Here is a 27,191-nt window from a genome sequence, read left to right on the forward strand (position 1 = left end):
ATGAACACAATCTGAACTTCACTTTGAACATCTTCAACATTACAGCAATTAATATTCTGATAAATTCTGGCTCTCTATGTATCTGCTCTTCACAAATCAGACATATTCTGTAGCTAAAGGACATTCCAGCATTTAGCAATCCCAAACATATTTCTCATAAAATGTACCAATATTAGATACATGTTTCTTGTGTCTGTGAAAGGAACGTAGTTTTATGAGGTGTGACGCCATGTAACTCGGCAGAATTATACTAACGTTTCGAATAGACCTGCTGCCTCAATATTCAGGAAATAAGTAACTTCTACCCTTAAAATGTAAGTAGTAGGTTCCTCCAAAACATCGGTAAACATCTACCAAACAACAAGGTGACACATATCAAAACACCGTAGTCTCAGAAAAGTCCAGACTTTATTTATAACGTTAGAAAAATATTCAATGACTAAAGAAAGCTTTCAGAGCTATAAATGTAATCATTTGTGGCAATTTTATCCAGTCACATATTCTGGAAAGACAGGAAACTGGTAGAATGCCATTTACTTCAGTTCCCTAAAGGCAGGACACCATCTCAAGAGCTGTCTACTCTGCTGGCTTCTGCTTCACGTTCTTGATAGTGATATCCACGACCTCCATGTTGGGAGTAAGGAATTGTTCGGGAGACACAATGCGTCGATCGAAGGGGAATCCCATGGGCCTGCCATCAGGTATCTTTCCACCCATGACACCGCAGTAGCCAAGGGAGCTCAGGTTCTCAACATCTTCCGGCTGTATTCCTGGTTCCACCTGCAAGCAATATCAGGACATGCCCTTCTTATGCAGTTCGTTTAAAAATTATCTGTCAACTGCTTATATTATGAGAGACGAGTGCTCGAGAACTGGGTGATAAGCAGAACATTTGGGCCTAAGAGACAGGATAAAAATATGTATATAACTTCGTGATAGGGAGCTTCATTAACTGCATTTTTTATAAAATTTTACGAGGATATTAAAATCAAGATCGATGAAACTTGTATGGACTGTAGAATACATGAGGCAGATAAGAATTGCATAGAAAATATAAACTGAAAAAAAAACATGACACGAGCAGATGACTTGGAAACCCTATGTATATACAAACAAAAAAAAATCCGTGACTCGAGTCCGCAAGAGAATTATACCGACTGAGTGACCGCCTCTTATCGGCGAAGTTAGTGCCAACTTTAGCGGACAGAGGGTGTCGCGTGGTCAGCGCATCGAATCCCCACAGCCGTTAATTTCTGTTCTCTAGACCGGAGGCGCAATTTCCTTCAAAGAGCTCCAGAGTTATCCTCACGAGGCTGAGTGGACCCGTTCCAGACCCACTACTTCTAAGAAAATCTGGTAGTACAGGGAATCGAATCCGAACCTCTGGATCTGTAGGCAGGAACTCTGACCACTAGACAACAGAGGCGGTCATGTATATATGGGGTAATAATATTAAAAAGAATTTTCAAGAAGTAGAGTGGAAGATCGTGGACTACATTCATATGGATCAGGAGAGAGATCAGCGGCAGGTTTTTGTGAACATGGCAACGAACACAAAACCTGGGGAATATATTAACTAGATGAATAATTATTAGCGTCTCATGGATTCCACTCCATAAAATTAGTTACGATTATGTGAGTCAAATATACATATTATTACAGCTCCTGTTAAAGTCTTGAAGTTGGTCACTTTCACGCTCCAGCTGACTTAACCCAATTGAAAGAACTCCATATACACATTATACAGGATGTCACAGAAGGAAAGGTCAATACTCTGGGAAGTCACAGTAGCGGCCATTCTAAGCAAGAAACTGTATATGTACATGTGTCCTATTCCGAACGGTTTCCGAGAGAGAGCTAATTCACTGTAGAGTACACTGTACACTGTATACAGTACAGACGAGCAACATGCCATGTCCTCACACGAGTTGCAAAGTGCATTGATGTTGACGGTGGAAATTGCGAAAATGCATTATACTACGAAAACTGCCCCAACTTTGTCACTTGAACAAATATTGGTATTAGGAACAGTACGTAATATCTCTTCCATATCAACAATTTTCGAACTGCGCAGTGAAATAGCTGTATCTCGGAAACTGTTCGGAATAGGCCACAAGTGCGTATATACTTTTCTGCTTAGAATGGCAGATACTGTAATGCAACCTTCAAGAATATTAACCTTCCTTCCTGGGGCACACTGTATAAGACACTGCTTGACAATTTTTATTGCTAGTGGGGTGGGACTAAGTCTCTTGTACGGCGGCCACTTCTGGCCTATTGTACCAGCCCCAGATGATAGGTGAGGGTGATTGTGGAGCAATTGGTGGAATGAAGATTGGCAGGGGAAACCGAAGTACTCGGAGAAAAACTGCCCCAACGCCACTTTGTCCACTACAAATCCCACTTGTCAAGACTCGAGATCGAACTCGGGCCGCAGCGGTGAGAAACCAGCGACTAACCGCTTGAGCTATGGCGCGGCCTGCTTGACCAGTAAAGTCTTTCTGAACACATAAGTGGAGATAAGAAACCACCGATGAACAAACGGGGTTTTGAACCGCGGACACTGAATGTTATGGTAATATAATAACCACTGATGAATAGAATTCTGGAGAACCTGGGTTCAGAGTTCGGCTGTGGGTGTTTTTGTAGTTTTCCTCAGTCCCTTCAGGCAAATGCTGAAACAATGCAGCTTATATAGGCCAATACCACTTCCTTCCACACGTTTCAGATTTATGACGCAATAATAGTCCTATCATTCAAGCTATATCATAGATTTAAATGTCGTTATATAAATTAACCCCCTCGTTGGTGTCTCCACCTTATCGTGGTGAGGGGGTTTGAGTATGCCAAGGACCCTGAGAGCTATACCAGCGGTAGCGTAGCTACTGGCAGGGCCTCCCTTGCTGGACAGGTCAAAGGGTAGGCATCAGACGAAGAGAGACACCAAAAACTGATGCCGGAAGCAGCGTCATCAGCAGCGACTTGAAGCACAGAGCAAATGATGCTCGAGATGGTTCAAGTTCGTATAGCAACAGGCGTGACCAGAGTGGTTTGAACGGCTGTTGTACTGCGATGTGGAAAGCAAATGGAAAAACTACCACATTATCAATTTTCCTGGATAGTCTCTTTCCAAAAACAGAGATACCATGTATGCGACCAGAAGACGAGGAAACAGACGTAAGAAGATGCTGGATGACCTTGGGGACAGAAGAGGATATTTTTATTTGAAGGAGAAGGCTCTAGACCGCATTAAGTGGAGGAACTGTTTTGGATGAGACTGTGGACCTGTCGTATGACAGATTACTGATGAAAATGAAAATATAAATTAAGAATGAATCAATAAATTGTCCAGCAAATTCAAAGTCTCTAAAATTATTGAGATAATTACAATTTAGCTCGAAACTGTTATAACATATTCACAAAGTTTTCCACCCTTGACATACCCTCAGCAACTTACAATGTCTTTGTCATAATCAGTCACAACAACGTACAGCTGATAAACCATGCCTTCAGGTTTTCCCTTGGGCAGCAACAGGCGGCGAGGGAAACCGCAGTGTCGATAATACTGAAACCAAACAGCGACAACACTGTATTCCATACATATTGATCAGCATTCCCCTGAATCAGTATTGTAAACGTACACCAGTCACTTTGCCTAACATTATTCTAAATCAAAATCACATACGAACTTCAGCCCCTTTACCCATTATTCCCCTAGATCAAACTCATATATATATATATATATAAGTTCGTTAATCAACATTCTCCTAAATAAACATTTCAAAAATACTTCAGCCATTTTGTCAAATATTCCCTTATATAAAATCACAAACATACGTGGGTCACTTTGACCAGAATCCTCTTAGGTCAAGATCGTAAATAAACTTTGCCCCGTGTCACGAGACAAATAGTACGGTCACAGGTCCCGCGGGGTTCGGAATTATGATTGACTGTGTTGGCGAAGCCAGCAGCAATTTACCCGAAATGAAAAACCAGTATTAGTCTAGATCAATGTCACAGATATACTTCAGTCAGTTTGCTCAGTATAAAATTGTGTGTTTCAGGCACTTTTTATACTATTCTCCTGATCCTACATCACAGCTACACTTCTGTTACTTAATCCTCTAGTCCCCTAAAAGCAAATTTACAATTATATTTCAATTGAATTTCCAAATATTCCCCTAGATACAATTTACAATTGTACGCCTGTCACTGTGCCCTCCGACGACCAGTCGTAATCGCAACTACCTTTGCAAGGCGCACAGTCAGGGATATCGTATCAAGTTATTACCTTGTCGTAGCTGAACACCTGTTCGCCGCGTATTGCCTTCTCGACATCGCTTACAAGGTTCGAGAAGCTTCTGGGCTCGGGTACGGTGATGATGGAGTCCACAGAATTGCGTGACACTATATTGTCTCCGCTCGCCACTGGAAACACAATGAACGCCGTGAACATCGGCAACTTCTCCGTCAGTACAAGCGAGCGGATACTCTAAACTGAAGTCTGCAGGCGCTCTTGGTGAGAAATCGAGTCTCTTCGACCCTGTGTCTCTGAATTTGCATTCTACTCACAAAGAACTGGACATGGCAACTGAGATAGTGACCTTGACCATGTGACTAGATTTGGGTATTTGAGATCTAAGGTTCACACGGAGATAACAATGAAAGTGATTATGTTCTGGCACGTGACGCCGTGTAATTTCGGAGGAAAATGATGCCTACGTCTTCATGGCAAAAACATGAGCTCAGACGGGAAATAATTTCTCTGTCTTACATTTATTATCTAGAAAGAAGAAAGATTTGCGTAGAAAGTGTATTGGGTAAAAAATGTTTCGTTTTTCCCCGCAGCGTCTATTCAAAATAGTTTTCTTTTGATATACAGTGCGTTCCAGGAGGAAAGGTTAATATTTTGGGAGGCCATAGTATAGGTCATTCTAAACAAGAAATTATGTATGTACATGTGTCCTATTCCGAACGATCTCCGAGATACAGCTATTTCACTGCACAATTCCAAAACTGTTGTTAAGAAAGACATATTACGTACTGTTTCTAATACCGGTATTTATTGTTCAAGTGACAAAGATGGTACAGTTTACCTAGTATAATACATTTCCGAAATTCCACCGTCAACATCAATGCACTTTGCAACTCGTGTGAGGACATGGCGTGTTTCTCGTCTGTACAGTGCACAGTGTACTGCACAGTGAAATAGCTCTATCTCGGTGCAACTCGTGTGAGGACATGGCGCGCTGCTCGTCTGCACAGTGTACTGTACAGTGAAATAGCTGTATCTCGGAAACCGTTCGGAACAGGACACATGTATATACGCAATTTCTTGTTTAGAATGACCGATACTGTGACCTCCAAGAATATTACCTTTCCTCCTGGCATAGCCCGTATATATATATAGCGAGTTACGTATATAAATGCACGCAGGTCTTCATCATTCACAGTGTGTTTGTTACTGCTGTCCGAGTTAAGCTAAAATTATATTCTATCAACACATTTTAGAAAAAGAAAGAACCTCACTTATATAAAATCTCATGAAAATTCGCTCATCTGTTCTTGAATTATTCCACACGAACAGATAGACCAGGAGAAATTCACTGACGATTTTCTTATTTAAAAGTCTGTTGGGAAAGTGACAAAAACGAGGGGGGAAAAAAATTTGATTGGAACACAGCGTTTTCTTTACCTTATAATACAACTTCAAACCGCGACTCTGTACTCGGTATAGTGGCTAAGCTACAAGCTATACTATCGGGGAAACGTGGTTCAATTCCCGGCGGTAACAAGAGATTTCTCTCTCCTCTACAGCGTCCACAGCGGCACTGGAGTCTACCTAGCCTCCTATAAAATGGGTACAGTTGGGCTAAATCCCAGAAGCTTACCTCCATCCAGTGCCGGGGTTAATAATTCGTGGAGCTATGCCTTCACGCCCTCATCCGTCCTCATGGCGTTATGATTACGCACAGAGGAAAACGCTATCTTTAACCTGCGGACTGGTAGTCGCCCGCGGTCCGACGACTGCCGTGTTTATGTAGCATCGAGATTTACTCACGTCTAACTGGAAATCGGTCCAACTCAATGAACCCCCAACGGGCCACGTCCAGGGGCACTCGCTGGCCGAACCAGTTCAACTTAGGTGCAAGGAATATACGGACAATCCCCCTTACAGGCTTCTTGGAGTTGACTGTGATGACGTACTTGAAGGGTTCATGGTTCAGTCGGCTTACCACTGCCTGCAACAGAGCATTAACCCTTTAAAGAACGAAAATAAGGGAAGTAAAAATGGAGGTGGGTAGAGACAGCCACTACAATAACAATGGGGTAAAATGGTAAAGAATCCAGCGGTGTGGTTGTTAGCCTTACGCGCCAAGCTATCCCTGTAACAGGCCGTGGAGGCCCATAGGTTTGTGAGACGTCGAGGCTCCCACTTTTTCTAGACAATCGGCTCACGGATGGCTGTGAAGTTGTCAGACTTACACGCCAGACGCCCTTTACACTCAGAAGATTCCTGGTACTCGTTTCTATTAAAGGCTAACTCGACCCCCAGATCATAATACGGCTGGAGTTATTAGGTCAATTGAAAAATCCAATGACCTCATGGGGAATCCAACCCGCGACCATCCGGCCTGTTGCACAGTGCCTCAACTAACTATGCTACCACTATAAGTAATTACAATGCTATCGCTGATCTCCATACTTCAAATCACCACAGCAACTGCTAAGCCTTTTCCAGCTGTTCCCTCGCAACGGCTTCTAACAGTGGAGATTCTTCAGCTTCATGCGTTCAGGTTCCCTTGTTACAGCCTCCCTTGCAGAGCTCACCTAAACTGGCTGCTTCAAATTGTCCTTCTCATAAGATTTCAGCATGGACCACATAGAAAACACCAAGTTTGCACAGTAAATCTCTTGTTAAGTGCGTATTAGTTTCTGTGGGAACGTGTTTACCGAGCCCTTGCACAGAAACGGTCGTTGTACATGTATATTCACCTATTGCATAGTAACGGCTGTACATGCTACAATATTTTAAGGCAGTAAAGCTACTTGTAATGCATTTTCCCCTTGTACTTTGCCTCTCTTACTTTAGATTGTGTTACGTGTATTAATCTTTGTCTTCACCACGGGACGGAAGGATGGTGACGCTAACAGATTACTTGTCATCCGTCTGAATGCAGGCGTCACAGCTCCTAGCTAATTGTTCTGCCTGATTTATGGTCGTGATAGAAACTGGAGTGGGGGAGGGGGAGTCATCAAGGCAAGTACCCGCATTACTTCCGGCAGCTTGCTCGGGTTCGGTGCTGATGACAGACGCGAGAACTTCACACTATATCAACCTGCGGCTACAGTAGTTCAGGCAATGTGCAACAGGGTGTGTCGTGATATCATTCATAATGTTCTTGAATTGATTTTAAACCACGCCTTCTTTTCAACGATTTCTGTCATGTGCGATGTGGCACCGTGTAGTCTGTTGTTTAACTTGAATTTCTTGTCTCCATCTTCTGGTCATATGAGTAAATGCAGCATGGGAAAAAAGCAATATTACCTTGAGGTTTCTTCAAGGTCCTTCTAAAACACTGACACATATCTACTAAACTACACGGCGTCACTCTGTGATACCGCCATTATAACATGAAACCTTATTCCCGTGCAGACTGGTGCAAAAATAATGCTGTATGCTTGTATTTGGGAGGTGATTGGTAGGACCTTGACCAGTACACAGGTTATTCTGACTGACGTTTCTGTGGTTTTCTCAAGCCCCCCTGTCAAATTCGAGATAGCACCAACATTATGCAAAATCACTTTCTTCCTAATCCTTTTCAGTTCGTCATTCATCAATCATCCAACGCTATATAATCTATCTACAGACTAACTAATTAATCAACTAAATGGAGCTGAGTCCTCTTTGAGTAACCTCCAGTTGCTCAAATGATCAATAATTTCTCAACATTTTATGGAACCAGAATGCTTTCTAACGCGTTCACAAGAGCCCGCCATTAGCCCCTATCCTGAGTCAAATAAATCAACGTCGCACTTCCCATCCAAGTTCTCTAAAATCCATTTTAAAATTACCCCATCTACGTCTGGTTTTTCCCAGTGGTTCTTTTCCTTCAGGTTTTCCTACTTATATATTTACAGCGTCATAAAGAAATTCCACAAAATAGGATTAGCCGTATCCTGAAGACAGTGGTAACAGTTACCTATGAAACGTTGATGCATATTTATCAGACTATACGGTGTCACAAGTCTGAGCACCGCAATGTTAATACTATTGTGAGACGTGCTGATTTCAAATCACTTTATAACATAGTATCGTAGCATCCTGCTGCAAGTCACTTACAGCACGTTGGTTATTAGCTGTCTCACATGCAACATTCATAACAGCTACACACGACACAATAAGAGGAACTATGGGTCACAACTGGACACGTCGGCGTGTAGACGAGGGTATATCCCAAAAATTGAGCGTTCGAACGGAAATACAGCAGTTTCATCAGCAATTTTAGAGACACCTGAATATGACCAATGTTGGTCGAAACACATAGTGTGAATAAACCAGTGTTGCAGAAGAGATATTAAAGTTTAAAAATTGTAAGAATTTTGAAAAGCAAGCAATAAAAAACTCAAACCTAACCTAACTCTTTCTCACACCACGTGAGCGTTTGGCTGGAACTTCGCTGCGTTACCTTGATATCCACGGGTTGCTCCTGCCCTACGTTCTCCACAATGTTGTTCAGATCAATGTGCGACTCGTCAAAGTAAGTGATCAGCTGATTGGGTGTGCTGGCCTTGCAGCTGCCAACGACCTTAACAGCTTCTATCTTCACGCCAGGAAAGTCCAACTGAAACGTACACAGCACTCCAGTCAGTGTCCAACATCCAACATCCACAGTCTCAACTTCTGTTAAATTATACGGCTCTTCCCCTTTGAAAATAACCTTTAGTTGTCTGCCCCCTCCTTGGAAAATGTTTCAAGTTACCTCAGATACGTCGTAGGGTAGGAGCAAGTCTTTGTGCAGCTTGAAGAGGTTGTCCACATGTTTGTGCAACCTGAAGAAGGCAGGATCGCGAGTCGCAGTCTCAAAGTGCTCCATGACGCCAGGGGGGACCCCGTAGCGCTGGAGAGGATCCGTCACCTTGGACAGCATCACGTGACCGTCGTTGTGCAGCTGACCGTAGTATACAGGGTTGACACTGTTCGCTGAGGACTCGATGATCTCCCCTAGCAGGTTGATGCCGGCCGTGTTGTTGATAGATAGGAGCCGCGAGTCGGCCTGCAGGGAGCAAGAGGTATGTTAGTTTGATGGAAACAAATGCGGGAGAAAAGGTAGCTATGAAGGAAAATGGAAACAAGAAAGAAACAAAGTAAAGAAGAGGAAAGCGATGAAAAGAAATGCAAAAAGAAGAACATACGAAAGGAAGAAAAAATTAAAAGGAGTGGGAGAGATAAAGGAATAAATAACAGAAAGAAACAAACCAGAGGAACAGAGGCAGGAAGAAGGAAGCAATTAAAGTATATAAAGAAGAAAAGATAAAAATGAATGAAATATGAAACGAAGAAAGATAAAATGGACATAATAAACGAGGCGAGGAAAAAGAAATATATATGAGCTAAATGGAAGAAATAAGCCAGAGACACAAGGACAGAAAGAGTAAAACAATGAAAGGAACCGCGGAAGAAAGAAAGGAAGAATAAAAAATATGAAATAAGCAAGATTTTTCTAGCTCATACATTATCAGCTTTTCGTTCTCCAGGTCCGAGAGGCCGGATTTTTTCAACCATAAAAATCAAGATTCGCATAGCCGCCATGTTCTCAACTCATAAGTTCGTGCATTTGCCATTTTGGTATTACTGACTAAGAAAATTAAAAATTATGAATTTTGTACAGCCTCAAATGTTACAATGTCCCATACCAAGTATCATCAAAATCTATCCAAGCAGTTCTCACGTTGAAACATGCGGACAGACATTCCGAGAGACAGGACCAGAACTGTAAGCATTTATGTCGTGCACTTCTTCCACAGAAGGTACAATAATGACAAAAGTTAGTGAAACATTGGCAGTAGCATTATGAGAACTAATGAAACTAAATTTCTGTATGTGCAGACAGAACTTCTACCAGATAACTAAAAGGTCGTGGTCATGATAACTAGCTACTTTAAGAAGTATCAGCGTTTCTTTGCAAGGGTTTTCTGGGACATCCGGTATAACACAGGCCTACCGTCTTGACGAAGGAAGAGGCGATAGCATCCCTGATGCGACCCTCGACGATCTTCATATCTCGAACTGAGAGGGAAGGCAAGTCACAGAACTTCATGTTATCTGGCCGCATGGGAAACTCCTGCCCATTCTCGTAGGTCGCCGCGGGGGCAAAGCCCTCAGTGATCTGCTGGTCCCACTCCAGTGGCTCCACCGCTGGCAGGTCGTTTGAGAGACGCTCGGCGTCGAACCTACAGGGTGTACGACAAATTATCGTTATTGTTTTGAAGGATAAATATCACAACTGTCCCTTCGCCTAGTTACGCACCATGACATAAATATACAGAGTGTCCCAGAATGAAAGGTCAGTATTCTGGGACGTCATAGTATCGGTCATTCGAAGCAAAAAAGATGTGTACACGTGCCCTATTCTGAACGGTTTCCGAGATAGGGCTATTTCACTGTACACTTGTAATTGTTGGTAGGAAAGATATATTACGTACTATTTCTAATAGCAGTATTTATTGTTCATGTGGCAAAACTGGGGCAGTTTATCTAAGCAATCACTCATGTAGCTGAGCCCTTCGTGAGAAGCCGAAAATTGTGCAGCTACTCAAGAAATTCCGAGCATTTTAAAGGAACCCGAAGGTTCAGTACCGTGTTCACAAGAGCCCTCCACTGGTCCCTATCCTGAGCCAGATCAATCCAATTCATACCATCCCATCCTATCTCTCTACGATCCATTTTAATATTGTTCACTCACCTACGTCTTAGTCTTCCCAGTGGTCTCTTTCCTTCTGGCTTTCCCACCCATATCCTATATGGATTCCTCTTCTCCCACATTCGTGTTATATTCCCTGTCCATCTCATCCGCCCTTACTTGATCATGCTAATTAGACTTGGAGAACAGTACAAGTTACGAAGCTCCCCATCAGTTCACCTACTATAATATATTTTCGAAAATTCCACCGTCAACATCAATGCCCTTTGCAACTCGTGTAAGGACATGGCGCGCTGCTCGTCTGTACAGTGTACAGTCTACTGCACAGTGAAATAGCTCTATCTCGGAGACCGTTTGGAATAGGACACATGTACATATACTCGTACACTGTCTTGCTTAGAATTAGCGATACTGTGACGTCTCAGAATACTGACCTTTCCTCCTGGGACGNCGGCGCGCTGCTCGTCTGTGCAGTGTACAGTGTACTACACAGTGAAATAGCTCTCTCTCGGTGCAACTCGTGTGAGGACATGGCGTGTTGCTCGTCTGTACACTGTACAGTGTACTGCACAGTGAAATAGCTCTCTCTCGGAGACCGTTTGGAATAGGACACATGTACATATACTCGTACACTGTCTTGCTTAGAATTAGCGATACTGTGACGTCTCAGAATACTGACCTTTCCTCCTGGGACGCTCTGTATATGAGGAAGTGAAGAGATAGTTCCAAGCATTCTTAACCTTGAGACTAGACAGAGGTGTCAGGTCAGCTTCACGCTCTGGCCAATTTATAACTGGGAAGAAAGGTTTGGTACTAATTCNCTCTCGGAGACCGTTCGGAATAGTACACATGTACATATACACTTTCTTGCTTAGAATAACCGATACTATGACGTTCCAGAATACTGACCTTTCCTCCTGGGACGCTCTGTATATGAGGAAGTGAAGAGATAGTTCCAAGCATTCTTAACCTTGAGACTAGACAGAGGTGTCAGGTCAGCTTCACGCTCTGGCCAATTTATAACTGGGAAGAAAGGTTTGGTACTAATTCAGCTATTTAATATAGGTCCGTTGTCCCCAGGGCTCACCTGGCGACCATCTGATGGTGCATATAGAAGAACAGTTCTCCCTTCCGGTCCTTGTCCACTGTGTATTCCTGCTTCCACCAGAAGGGGAAGTCCATGTGCCAATGGCTGTGATGCGAGTTCATGCCGATGTCCTCTCCAAAGTATGCTACCCGCTGCTCAGGGTTGTTTACCGATCCCGTGAATTTCATGGGAATCACAGTGGGCGTCTGTAACAAGCGTAAGGCACCAACCATGACTCGGAAATAGGCCGCGCCATAGCTCAAGCGGTTAGTCGCTGGCTTCCCACCGCGGTGTCCCGGGTTCGGTCCTGGGTTCGATCCCGGGTCTGGTAAAGTGGGATTTGTGGTGGACAAAGTGGCGCTGGGGCAGGTTTTCTCCGAGTACTTTGGTTTCTCCTGCCAATCTTTATTCCACCAACTGCTCCACAATCACCCTCACCTATCATCTGGGGCTGGTACAATAGGCCAGAAGTGGCCGCAGTACAAGCGACTTAGTCCCACCCCACTAGCAATAAAAAGAAAATGACGCGGAAATACAAGAAAAATTCGTAGCTAAGTTTTTGTTGTAATATTTCCCAACAACTAGCTCCTCTGATTATTAACCAATTAACTAACAAGCAATCATTGAACAATTTCAGCCTGAAAGTCCTCCTGTCAGAGCACTTACCCTCATCATTTTGGCCTGGTAAGCCTTCCTGACGACATCGGTGGTAAGGAACATGTGGGGAGTGATCTCGTACGCGGGGGGCAGTATCACGCCCCTGCAGTCTTCCCGGTGCAACAGTGCCACGCTGAAAGCGTACAGGAACTGGCGAGGGTTGGTGCGGTCGCGCGCCCATGCGGCTGCCTTGAGGAAGGTATCGTAATCAGTGGCGCCATACAGCACCTCGAACAGCGTCACCATCTGGGCGCGTTGGCGCGCGTCGAACAAGCTGAAGATTGCATCACGTTCGAGTAGCTTCCCCTCGGTCACCAGTTTCAGAAAGTTCTTTACTGCCGTCGGGTCCTGTAACCATAGCAACGTGATGCAGCCATAAAAACTGGATACTAGCAAAGCAATGTGGCTGGCAGTTAATCTGAAGGCTCCCAGAGCCGTCAGACAGTGAAACATGGCCATGAGTCGCGTGGGACTTAGAACCAAGAATCACTATATGGCGAGAAGCAGCAGACATTTAGCATGCAGGCAGTCAGTCTTTATGGGGAAACCTGTGCTGGCGAGGACCGGCAGAAATTTACTGCTCTGCTATGCAGCAATTTGACTGTACTCATAGGAACAAATGGCTTATATCCCTAGCAATGGAACTCTATTACACTAAGCCCCTTTGCCTCAGGTAGGTCCGTCGGCAAAAAGAACAAAACTACTCAGCCACTGGCCTATTTAATTCACTGAAATGCTGGCTCCTTTCGTGTAATTAAAATATTGGTTTCGTGACAAGTGCACTGACTGATTAAGTCGCAATTTTTCTAAATGATTGAGTAAACTGCTGAACACTAAATCCAGATATTTTTTTAATTCGTTTAGTGGGGGGGTGGAGTCCAACTGGGTCCACTCGGCACGGCGGCCACTATTTGGCCTGTTGTAGCCTACCCCGGGTGATTATGATGATGGAGAATTTATTGGAATGAAGATTGGCAGGGGAAACCGAAGTACTCGGAGAAAACCCGCTCCAGCGCCACTTTGTCCACCACAAATCCCATTTGACCAGACCCGGGATCGAACCCGGGCCGCCGCGGTGGGAAGCCAGCGACGAACCGCTTGAGCTATGGAGCGGCCAAATCCCGACTAACTCATCAAGTATCTTATTAGGCGACTGCCTAACTAACAAACTTAGTAACTTACTTAGTCACTGATTAAGTAAATAATTCAGCTTATTCTAAGGAACAGAGTTATCCTTCAGACGGTGAAAGCCGCTCAGTTTATATACACATTCCCCACCACTTATGGAAGTAGATAATTCTGCACAACTGGCAGCTTCTCAAGAAGGGCCCAGCTCTGTGAGTGAGTGAGTGAAATAATTCATTGCCGTATTCACAAAAGCCACCTACAGGGTTTATTATTGGCCAGTACTTGTAAATGTGTACATGTAGAGGCCTTGCGACGAGCTGATCACCCGCCCAAGGAGTCCTACCGAATGTGTAAGATCTAGAAAAACCGAAGTGAAACGGAGAAGTTCATGGAGGTAGGCCTAGGCCCAGTGGGGCTGTAGTGTCGAGGAAAAAAAAAAAACTTGTATATGTATGACACTTTCAGAATCCCATCCCATACAAGCTCAGATCTATTTCTTTCAGGATTTTACACCAAAACGTCTCTCATGCGGGCTACATGTCCCGCCCACCCCATCTTCCCTGACTTCATATAGCCTAGTAATATTTGGCGAAGAATACATGAAACTCCTTATTATGCAGTTTTCATACTGCTGACTTTCTCCCTTGGGGACTGTTCTGGATTCTCAGACAGTGTGAATCTCTGCAGCAGTCACGGCTGTAGAAAATAAGTGATAGACAAACTTCCCATGTTAGAATTTGTTGGATATTTGGGCAATCGCGTACGAAAATAGGCAGCACTGTAAATGACATGACCTCGGGTGTAGTCTGGTAGAAGTTTATGAGTAACCCGAGGAAGTAAGATGCAGGCATAGTGACATCTGTTTGCTGGGCTTATTCTTTGACCCCTAAAGATGTGGGTTTGCATTCCTCCGAAACGTCGGCAAGGTTGTATGAAAGTACACAGCGTCATATCCCGGAAGTCACAGGCGTGACAGCCTCAGCTCATAAAATACAGTTCTAATTGGTTAAAGCCATGAATGATGGAGAAGGGAAATACATATAGGATATTGGTGGGAAAGCTAGAAGGAAAGAGACCACTAGATCACTAGATCAAGATGTAGATGGGTGGATAATATTAAAATGAATCTTAGGGAGGTAGGATGCGGTGGTATGGACTGGATTGATCTGACTCAAGATAGGAACCAGTGGAGGGCTCTTGTGAATATGGAAATTAAACTTCGGGTTCTATAAAAGTTTCTTAAATTACTGAGAAGCTGCACAACTGATGGCTTCTGAAGAATGGGTCAGCTCCATGAACTTAGTTAGTTGACATAATTAAATGTTTACAGCCAAACAGTCACCTTGAACTTGTTCAGATTATTCAGTGGGCTGAAAGAGTTCTTGAAGACTAAGAGTTCAGGATCGATCAGCGGCTGGTTCAGGTGACGTAGCAGGTTCAGTACCTGCAGCTGTCGCTTCAGAAAGATTGCGTCCGCTGCAACAAGCATCACAGTTTGAAAAATCAACAATTTGTCTTGAGTAAACGACCCATAACGATAAGCTATAGAGAAAATATGAAAGTTCAAGTTCCAGATCTCGGTTTAAAAATTTCCATTGAAAAACAGAGTGCGGCTTTGTATCGAGAATAAACACAACAAAACAATTAAACAAATGAATCACTGATCTGACCTTTCGCTTTACGTGTTTTCTCTCATGGAAAAATAATGGTATACTCTGTCTAAAACATCTCTGAGGTTGCGTCATCATCAGATAGTGACGTACATCGTTATATCGTCATTACAAAATTACTGGATTCTACATTCAACACACAATGGAAACCGAAATCGCCATTATGAAGACCTACTTGAACACTAACAACTTTTATCCCGTTAGGTTACCTATTCAAGGTGTGACGTGCAGTCGTAGATGTTTCACGCAGCCAATACCTGCAATAGAATTGGGGAAAGCATAAAGGGCAGTCAGAAATATTACATGACTCGCACAATATTAACCATGTACCATGGTAGGCCGCGCCATATCTCAAGCGGTTAGTCGCTGGCTTCCCACCGCGGCGGCCTGGGTTCGATCCCGGGTCTGGTTAAGTGGGATTTGTGGTGGACATAGTGGCGCTGGGGCAGGTATTATCCGAGTACTTCGGTTTCCCCTGCCAATCTTCATTCCACCAACTGCTCCACAATCACCCTCACCTATCATCTAGGGCTGGTACAATAGGCGAGAAGTGGCCCACCCCAATAGCAAAAAAAAAAAACTTTAAAGGTCGGTGGTTACTTTATGTGGAAACAATTTGGCCCATGAGGTACGGCTCTGACCTCTATTCGGGAAGCGGCCTGTTCGGACCTCTGTCGAAATACCGACATCCTAACAGGTTTAGTGGTTCTTGTCAGCCACTTCATGGGAATTCCAGGAATATTTTCAATTAGGTGACGGCCGCTTCCTTCATAATTCTTTCCAATTTACTGTCATCCAATCGTTTGATGTGCATATAATCCGCATCACTGACAGCGCCATGAAAGAAACTAAAATAAATATACGTCACACCTACTTTTAAAATTAAAAACTCTGCATTCTGCCCTTAGAGTGTATTTGTGTGCTCCGTATGGTTCTCATAACGAAAAGCGGCTCTCTCCCTAAACAGCACTAACCAGTTGGGCTTTGTAGCGGAGACGTAATGTGTTCCCTTCGAGGTACGAACTGGATTCTTACATATTATCTACAAGAACCGCAAATAGGGTTACAATCCCAGGTAGCTGCAGCGAGGTCTCAGTACTATTGAAACATGGTGTGAGCGCTGGGACATAAAAATTAATGAAGATAATATTCGGGCCATCTGCTTTTCTCACAGAATTAGGTGCCCTAAAGCTCATCTTACATTGAATGAACGGATGATCCCTTCGTCAATGATGCAAAACATCCCGGTGTAATCTTCGGTAAGAGGATTACATGGAGCCTGCACATAGAAATGGTTGAAGCCAAGGTCTTCAGAACATTCATTAGAATCTACTGCCTATTCAAGAGTGAGCGCTTAAGTGCCAACATTAATCTAACCCTCCATGAGGCACTGATTAAATCAGTACTGACTTATGCTTGTCCCGCCTAGGAACTTGCAGCAGACACCCACCTCTTAAAATTGCAGCGCATACAAAGCAAGGTTCTCCCCCACACTGGAAATTTTCCGAGTTGCACACCGGTACGCGATTTGCAGAGGGCCTTCCACCTTCCTTATGCATGCGATTATATAACAGAATTGTGCAGGAAACAAGCAGAAGTCATACAGAATCATGAAAATGAACATGCTCGTGGTATAGGACAAGGTGAAGCCAGATATAGAAAATATAACTTTGCGGGGGTCAAGCTAACGACGGTTCAAGTGACTAAGCTGGCACTGTAGCCTAAGTAAGAAGGACACGATCTGCTTAGCAAAGCCTGTACTGACAGAGGAGTTTATATGTGCAAAAAGAAGAATTCTCAATATTATACTATATATGTGATAAGTACACTCGATAAAGACGAAAGCTATTCATAGAGACAAACCCATCTTCTCGTCAGAGAGGATGTTACATAAGGATTTTGACCGCCAGGGTTCAGTATGGTCGTGAGCTTAAAAGGGCTTAGCGCCAAGAAGAACTGACTAGCGGTAAACCGCCAGTCATAAAGTATTATTATTTATTATTATTGGAGGGCGTGGGTTTCCCCATGCACCGCGACCAGTTTGATCTATTGTGCGTCCCCCTATAATCTTCTACCAGCCTCTATACCCTACCGGTATTGGTGTTTACCATCAGTACCTACTCAGCCAGCGAGGTCGACCTCTACTGGCTCAGAGGTATCTCAATGCTTCCCCCATCTACCAGAGGCGTTAGAGACTACTGTTGGGCGGCAAATGTCCTTAATTTAGCTCAGTGGCCTCCTTTGGAGACATGAGGTTCTTTTACATGCCGTAAAGCTACGACACGGGACCCACGGCTTAAAGTCCCTCCCGGAGGACTTGCTCAAACCCTCCGCCGTGTTTGAACCCGCGTACCTTGAGTCATGAGGTGGGAACGTTACCTTTAGACTACGGAGGCCGCTCAGTCGTAAAGTAACTCGGACCCGTCTCAATAGCTGGATTCTAAAGGAGGGCTGAGAAATAAATAACTCGTATTGGAAATATATTACTTTCGACAAGTCGAAAAATATCAATAAAAGGTAGGATACGAAGTGGTGAAATTCTATGAAAGGGAAGAAACAATCGTTATATAAATGGTCTAAGCAGGAAAGCTTTTGTTTTGTTTTTTTGCTTTGTCGTTTTCGCGGTTTCCTCAGAAATGGAATGCAAAAGTGATCTATCCAACATAGCGTTTACTAAATTTCGGTAACGTAAAACAAGTAAAAGTAAAGGTATCCCTGTAACAGGCCGTGGAGGCCCATAGGATTGTGAGATGTTGAGGCTCCAACATTTTCTAGATAATCGGCTCACAAATGGTGGTGAGCTTGTCAGCCTTACGCACCGGCCGCCCTTTACCACCAAGAATATTCCTGGTACTCGTTTCTGTCAGAGGCTGAGTCGACCACAGGGCCATAGTACGGCTGGAAAGATTAGGTCAATTGAAAAAAAAAAGCTAATCGGGATTCGATCCCGCGACCTTCCGGGTTGTAGTATAGTGCCTCAACCAACTACGCTATCGCGTGGCCCCCCACTCAATTTCGGTACATATAAAAATGCGACGAAACGAAGTGAGCAATTTATTATGGCGTATTTCGAACGTAGTTCACCTAACCTATTACAAAGAAAAGGAGGCGTTGAAAGGAAAGGGGAGAGGAATGATGACAGAACTGTGAATAAAAGCGGTTGGGAAGGAGTAAAGGACGGAAGAGGAAAAAGCACGAATTTTTACATAACAAAGATACTTTCTACTGAATTTTCAAAAGGTGTTAATTTAGTAAAAAAACAGGAATGAAAAAGATATAAGTTGAAAATTTTGGGCATTTAATGCTAATCGAGAGAGATATACGGCGGGAAATTATAATCTATATCAGGGGTGGCCAAACTTTCTGAATATCGAAATCCTGTATAGTTTTCCGAAATTTAAGAGCCCCAACAGACGTGTAGTGGAGAGCACAGATATTTAGGTACAGTCTCTCCACGCAGCAGGTTTTATATTTAATCCATTCATAAAGAAATAACTGGCCTACATTGGGAGCACTCATAAATCTAACGAGCCGCATGCGGTATGCGAGTCACAGTTTGGTCTACGTTTTCCGACCTCGGAGGACAGGATGATCAACGAAGTAGCGAAAAGAAAGAATTCTACAATCCCTACCAGCAACTGGAGCCAGCGGAAGTGACGTTTGCTGACGGCAAGGTGTCCAACGGTTGTATAAAGCAATATGCAGTTTCAATACAGATGAATTTCTTGCTTCACAGAGTTGAAGAGTATTTTCCACACACGGGAAAGAGTGGGAGGGCTTTGCTCCAATGGTCTAATTTGACTGACTTCAGGATGACAAACATAGGACTCAATGTCAGTAATGACAAAGGACTTCCAGTTCGGCTGCCTTTTCCGTTAGCAAGATACACTCTCTACATCTCTGTTCCACCACTTAACATCCGCCACACGTAACAGGGTTCGAGGCTTCACAAATTTGTAAATCTTCCTACTAAAGACATTGGTCAGGAAGGCCGAAACAGTAAACCGCGCCATAGCTCAAGCGGTTAGTCACTGGCTTCCCACCGCAGCGGCCCGGGTTCGACACCGGGTCTGGTCAAGTGGGATTTGTGGTGGATGAAGTGGCGCTGTGGCGGGTTTTCCCCGAGTACTTCCGTTTCCCCTGTCAATCTTCATTCCACCAAATACTCTATCATCATAATCATCCGGGGCCTGCTACAATAGACCAATCAGTGACCTCCGTGCCGAGTGGACCCAGCTGGACTCCACTCCCCAATAAGCGAATTTTTAAAAAATGCCAAAACAGTATATCACGAGTGGCAGAAATATTATATTGGCAATTCAAATTACCCTGCGTGCAGAGGAAATACAAACTTACAAAACACTACAAGTGCCCGTTACAGGTTCATGGGATTATTCGCCTAAGTCACGTAATGACTACCTCAGTATGATGATTGCACAACGTTTGATGGTAGGATGGATTAAAAGGGACTTAGACGGAAGTGGGTGTGGCTTAAGCGAGCTACTGTTATTTCCTTGGGAGGACTGAAAGAACCACAAAAACCTCAGTCAGGATAGAAGGTGTTGTGGCCGAGATTCGAACAAAGTACCACCCGAATGCGCAATCTACAGCGTTACGGCTACGACAGTCTATTCGACCTTACTATGATACGCACGGACCAAAAGGTTACCATACAAATTTTCATCGCAGTGAAAACCCTCAAGTCTTGTGCATTTCACAGCTCGGTAAACGTCCTTAGAGCAGGAACCCAATGAGTTACTGGGATAAATTCCAACGGCGGAAACGCGTCACTAAACAAATATATACAGGAACTACAGCACACCCTCGATAATCCGGAGTAATTGGAGACAGGTCATTCGGATTAGTGAGGTAAAATGTAGACCTAAGACACAACTTAAAATACACAAAAAAACTCCGTGGTCTGTAGTCCGCAAGCGAACTATACCGACTGAGCGACAGCCGCTTATCGGCGAAGTTAGTGCCAACTTTTAGGGAAAGAGAGTGTCACGTGTCAGCGCAACGGATCCCCAAGGCCGTTAATCTCGGTTTTCTACACCGGAGCCGCTATTTCCTTCAAATAGCTCCTCAATTATCGTCATGAGGCTAGTGGACCCCGTTTCAGACCCACTACTTCTCAGAAAATATGGTAGCGATGGAAATCGAACCCGGGAACCCTGGATTTGTAGCCAGGAACTCTGACCACTAAATGTCAAAGCAGTATTTAAAACACAAACAGATGGAAAATTTAATTATATATGTATTGCTGAAGAATATAAATAAAAAATAGCACCTTAGAAATTTCACTTGTTTTCTTAACGTAATAATGCAAGTTTGAAGAAACTGTCAAGTTTTATCCCAGTAATTATACCAATTTGGACTTACGGCATCGAACTCTGTGGATGTGCCAGTAAGTCCAAAATCAATATTATCCAAAGATCACAATCAAAAATCCTAAGGATGTTAGTCGACGCACCTTGGTATGTGTCAAACGAAACCCTACATCAAGACTTGAACTTAAAATTCGTGAAAGAAATCATCCTGGACAGAAGCCGCCAACACATGAGCAAAATTGAAACCCACGAGAACGAACTATTGCAACCACTCAGGGAGCCAATCAACAATAGAAGACTAAAAAGGAAATGGCCAAATGACCTGATATAAAACAAATCAACTTCTGAAGAGGTAATGTCGATGGACATTTTCCTCGCATGACATGTAATAGTCCTTAGCGAAACCATTAACCTATAGAATGTACGTAATTCTGATTGTTAATAAATAATAATAATAAAAAAAAAGTTTTATCTGAACAGACAAGTGACTCATCTGCCTTCCTAAATGCCACGCGTCTATTAAAGTCTGTACTCAACTGTGTACAGCATTTTTTCTTTTCATTTTTTATATTTCGATCCGGACTAACTTAACCGTACTAGCTAGGGCTTACTGTATCAGGTAACAAGGAAAAGTTTATTGTGATTTCTTCTGTGCAATTCAACATTTTCAAACTCACCTTTTTGTTCGGCAGACGCAAGTGCGCAAGCGCCCAGGACGATAAGCAGAACAGTAGCTGGCCTCATTCCGACGTCGGCGGCTGAGACAAACAAGCGAGTTGCTAACTTGTCGGCACCTGTTTATAACCATGGGGGGGGGGGGNGTAGATGGAGAAAGGGGAAGATTCATCCCCCTGCGTAAGGAGAAGCAGACACCGTGTGCAGCGGTTAGTGACGTACTAGTGACGTATGTTGTCCTCCCGCCACGCGGTGCCCTATTGACACGAACTGCTGATGGGTACAGGGTTCGTCAGACATAACAACAAACGGTTCGGTTATCTCGGATGAGGCAATACAAGCAATTAGGCATGCCTGTAACACAACAAAATGTTTACACATAACATCTTAATGTGGATACACGATCAACAACCTTTAATCTCAAATATAGGCTGGAAAATATGAAGGCTCTGTTTTTCTGTCGCGATCAAAACCGGGCGTGATACTAGGATTTAGTATTTTACTTATCTATTTACTTATTTGAGCGGATAAAATGGACGGAGCGTGGCGCTGACCATTTATGTGAATGCTGTATGTCGAGTTTATACTTCCACATCCCCTCTTACCCCTTCGTGGTGAGGTTCTGAATTGAGAACATGAAAAGCTTGGTAGCTCAGTCGACATAGTGACTGGCTACGGGTCGGATGACCGAAGGGTTGGAGTTTGAGTCCCAGTAGGGTCAAGAATCTTCTCTTCTCCGCGTCGTCCAGACCGGCTCTGGGGCCCATCCAGCCTCCTATCCAATTGGGGACGGGGGTTATTTCACAGGGGGGAAAGCAGCAGGGGCGTGAAGCTGACTACTCACATCCAAATAATGCAGAGATCAAAAATACGTTGATCTATACATCCAACCTCCCATACGTCTTCATGGCGTAGTGCGTGATTAGTTAGCACAGGGACAGTTTTTTTACGAGAATTTATATTGTAATTAAGGATCGTGACCGCAGCTGAAGCCACAGACATGCAAAAGTTTTCATCTTGCGTCCTACCGGCCGTAGTCGCAACAAGATTATTTTTATTGCTAGTGGGGTGGGACTAAGTCCCTTGTACTGCGGCCACTTCTGGCCTACTGTACCAGCCCCAGATGATAGGTGAGGGTGATTGTGGAGCAATTGGTGGAGTGAAGAATGGCAGGGGAAACCGAAGTACTCGGAGAAAACCTGCCCGAGCGCCATTTTCTCCACCACAAAACCCACTTTACCAGACCCGGGATCGAACCAGGGCCGCCGCGGTGGGAAACCAGCGAATAACCTCTTGAGCTATGGCGCGGCCAAAGATTATCTTAAAATGAGGAGTTGTTAGCCACACGCTCAACCCCCAAGCTGGAGGACCACCCCGTGTCGGCCTGTCAGCGACTCCTTACTCAATATATTCGAAGCTTCTCTCCATACCCTCGTCACAAAATGCAGGGCAAAATCATGACATGAAGAGAGGAAACAGATGTTTTGAAAATGTGGCACAGTTCAGATATTTGGGAACGACGATAACAAATCAAAACCTGATGCAGGAGAAAATTAAGAGGAGATTGAACTCGGGTAATGCTTGCTACCATTCAGTCCAGAACCTTTCGTCTTCTCGTCTGCTGTCTAAAACATAAAAATTAGAATATACAAAACTATAATTTACCTATGGTTCTGTATGCGTGTGAAACTTTGTATCTGATATTAAGCGAGGAACACAGACTGAGGGTGTTTGAGAACAGGGTGTTGAGGAGAATATTTGGACCGAAGAGAGATCAAGTGACAGGAGGTTGGAGAAAACTGCATAATGAGGAGCTTCATAACTTGTACTCTTCCCCAAGTATAATTAGAATGATCAAGTCAATGAGGATGAGGTGGGAAGGGTATGTAGCGCGACCTTCCGACTTGTAGCATAGTGTCTCAACTAACTACGCTACCGCGTGCCCCCCGAAATGTATATGTGACCGCATTAATTATTTTCAAGACGTCAGTTAGCACACATATGACAGGACATAAGCATCCAGATCAATCAGATTCTTGCTTGCTTGGTTTACTCTTGAATCTGAAGACGGAGGCTGTACATCCCTCCGAAACGTCATTGAATGTGACACACAGTGTCACATACAAATATCACACTTCACATAGTCACTGGCGTAAAAAAAAATAATTTCTGAAAACAAGAAATTTAATTGGGAAATAGTGAATTGTGGCACGCGGTAGCGTAGTTGGTTGAGGCACTATGCTACAAGCAGGAAGGTCGTGGGTACGAGTCCCGATGAAGTCATTGGATTTTTTCAACTAACCTAATCCTTCCAGCCGCAATATGGCCCTGGGGTCGACTCAGCCTTTAATAGAAATGAATACCAGAAATCTTCCTGGAGGTAAAGGGCGGCCGGAGCATAAGGCTGACAACCTTACCGCAATCTGTGAGCCAACTGTCTAGAAATGTGGGAACCTCGACGTCTCATAAACCTATGGACATCCGTGGCCTGTTACAAGGATAGCTTTACCTTTTACCTTTTAATAGAATATATTTCCATTATTCTTTCACGTAAAGATGTAAGGATAATATTAAAATTGATGTCGAATAAAATAGGCGTGAAAGTATAGACTGGATTGAAATTGATGAACACCGGACTGAACCTTGGGGTTTTGGTAATATTTCCTTTACCAGCTGCCAGACTCACTTTCCCAAGAATGACTCTGCTCAACTAGGTTATATCGTTACGTAATTCTCGAAAGTTCCTGGTAACTGGGTTGTAAAAGCTGTCACTAAAACTCTTACGCCCTGGATGGGTGCTGATTGATTTCACGTAGAACAACACATTTTTTTTTCTGGGATATCTTGCGACGGAGCCGGTAGCTAGAATTGCAAGATTGATTGATGAATTCGAAAATATTTGGAAGGAGACGTAAAAATATTACGTTTTTGGACATTATCCATCGTCTTGTCTTTATCTAAAAACACCGCTGTTTATTTTTCAAAACGCGACGTTTCGGAGACTGGATTCTGTCTTCTTCAGGTATAACCTACTCAGTTGGGCCCAATCGACAGAGCTAATCCCTAGATGGAGACAGAAACCAGTCTCCGAAACGTCGCGTTTTGAAAAATATACAAGACGGTGGCTAATGTCCAAAAACATAACATGGGCACTAATGTACCATTGTAGGCCGCGCCATAGCTCAAGCGGTTAGTCGGTGGCTTCCCACCGCGGAGGCCCGGGTTCGACCCCGGGTTTCATCAAGTGGGATTTGTGGTCGACAAAGCGGCGCTGGGCGGGTTTTCTCCGAGTACTTCGGTTTGCCCTGCCAATCTTCATTCCAAAAATTCTTCATCATAATCACCCGGAGCAGGCTACAATAGGCCAATCAGTGGCCGCCGTGCCGAGTGGACCCAGTTGGACTCCACCCCACCACTAAGTGAATTTAAGAAAATTAAAAAAATGTAACATGGTCACAAATTTTAGATCATATTTTGAAGGAGACGTTTGTTCCCTAATCGTGGTACTACCATGGCACTATTCTGAAGGAAAATAAGAATACCGCGAAACATTTCAATGAGTATGTGCAGGCTGAGACTGGAAAACGGGCTTCTCCACAGTGCAATGCAAGAGCGCTACTGCTATGCTAACCTGCTCGCTCAGTACACTACAATGGCATAAATGACTCTCTGGTCATGACATTCAGACCTGTTCTGGGACCCATCCAGTCCTGCATGCAGGGTCTGCAAGGGGGCCCTCACTCATTCACCTACAACGCGCCCAGCTGAGCCATACACATTCGTGGAAATTTTGGTGAACAAAATTAAAAAGAAACGACCGTGTTGCCATGGAGAGAAGCCCGGACCTTGTTCTGGCAGAGGCATGAGTGTCCTTTGGCCTTTATTTCAGAGCCACAGATAAACAGGGGGAAAAAACAGAGCTATGGCACGACGGTTTGAACTGGGGACCCGACAGCCTGCCGTCAACAAGTGACTACGTGACGGTGATCAGAAGTAGAAGAGACACGTTTCTTCGGTACGAGCCCCCACCCTCCGGTCTCATGACAATATTATGTACAATATAACCTCATCAGTTGATTCAGCAAAAGCACACAATAAAACACAGACCCTTCTTCAAAGATTTGCCTTCCCTTGAGTATCGGCTGGATCTGATTGGATCGTTTCCATGCTACACAGAGGGTATCTCGGTTATCAGCACTAGCCCCTCCTAACTCTGTGGAGATGAGCCCTTCTTGGGAAGCCGCCAGTTTTACAGCAACTCAAGAACTTCCCAACATTTTATGGAACCCGAAGGTCTATTACCGTTGCCACAAGAGCCCTCCACTGGTCTCTATCCTGAGCCAAATTAATCCAATCCACACCATCCCATCCCATCCTATCTCTCTAAGATCCATTTTAATATTATCCAACCACCTACGTCTTGGTCTTCCCAGTGGTCTCTTTCCTTCTGGCTTTTCTACAATATCATATTTGCATTCCTCTTCTTCCCAACTCGTGTTACATGCCCTGCCCACCTCATCCTCCTTGACTTGATCATTCTAAGTATACTTGGAGAAGAGTACAAATTATGAACCTCCAGTAACTTCATAGACCTAAGAGTCTGAATGTATTCTGTGTCTGTCAAACAGAAGTGTTACACCAGATCTGAATTGTTAAAGACAACAATTTGTGGGTTTCAACAATATTACGCTTCGCCGTGGAATTGTACTGAAGAGGTTTCCGTAACTGCAATGAGCAAATGGCGCTCGAGAAACTAACTTCGTACGAGACAGAGGGGCTGCATGTTGCGTGACTCAACGGTGACACGTCACCCGTTCATTCGCACGCGATTTCTGAAAAAGAGGCCAAGCGTACAGAAAAATATGCATGCTGCTTATCGGTACGAATGTCAAGGTCGAAGGCCACGGCCGTCTTGATCTTGCAGATACGATCGATCACTCAAGGCAACAAACCATTGCCTTGAAACAACGCATACCTTCAAAGACTCAGTTCACAAATACAATTAATTTTACATCGAATTTGGAACTTTCTTTCTAGCCTTGTGTTCATGTCTAATATGGTTATTCAATAGCTTATTTAACGACAGCTTATCATGCATAAAAAAGTAAAAAAAACGTAAAACTATCCCTGTAAGACGCCGTGAAGGCCCAAAGGGTTGTGAGACGTTGAGGGTCCCACATTATCTCGACAATTGGCTCATAGATGTCGGTAAGGCTGTCAACCTTACGCGCCGGCCGCGCTTTACTCCCCAGGAAAGTTATTTAATTAATTCCTGGTACTCATTTCTATTAGAAATTATTATTAGAGTCGACCCCAGGGCCATAGTGCGGCTGGAAGGATTAGGTCAATTGAAAAAAATCCAAAGACCTCATCGGGACTTTAACCCGCGACCTTCCGGCTTGTAGCATAGCCCCTCAACCAACTACGCTACCGCGTGCCCCTGTCTCAACCATACATGCTTAGATTAAATTAAATCGTAGGATTCGAGGTTCTTACAGCGGTGGCCTCTGCTTGCCACCTTATTTCACGCTTGTTTCTTGTCCGGCGTATTCTTCTATCCTGAAGGATGCGACATGTTCCTCCGAAACGTCCATAGATTTTTAACGGACTACACAGTGTTATATCGCAGAAGACATAACTCTTCTACAAACTAAGTTTTATGCGAGCGGAAATTCATGTCGAAGAGTCGGACGCTACTCCTATCAATTCGGACCAAAAC

The 27,191-nt window shown here is 43.9% G+C and overlaps 1 protein-coding gene across 1 annotated transcript; it reads right to left on the reverse strand.

Annotated features, from left to right (window-relative positions):
- Positions 1-389: 389 nt before the first annotated feature.
- On the reverse strand, positions 390-21,581 carry LOC111863819 (hemocyanin). The gene is made up of 11 exons (XM_023850544.2): positions 21,475-21,581; positions 15,140-15,273; positions 12,679-13,017; positions 12,013-12,218; positions 10,227-10,455; positions 8,985-9,278; positions 8,691-8,846; positions 6,062-6,242; positions 4,292-4,428; positions 3,458-3,565; positions 390-780 (listed from the first exon to the last, which is right to left on the reverse strand). Exons 1-11 carry the CDS (start codon positions 21,539-21,541, stop codon positions 577-579), a joined length of 2,055 nt encoding a protein of 684 aa, XP_023706312.1. The 5' UTR covers positions 21,542-21,581; the 3' UTR covers positions 390-576.
- Between the last annotated feature and the right edge of the window lie 5,610 nt (positions 21,582-27,191).

The sequence above is a fragment of the Cryptotermes secundus genome, unplaced genomic scaffold (assembly GCF_002891405.2).
Source record: "Cryptotermes secundus unplaced genomic scaffold, Csec_1.0 scaffold1705, whole genome shotgun sequence".
Classification (NCBI taxonomy): Eukaryota; Metazoa; Arthropoda; class Insecta; order Blattodea; family Kalotermitidae; genus Cryptotermes; species Cryptotermes secundus.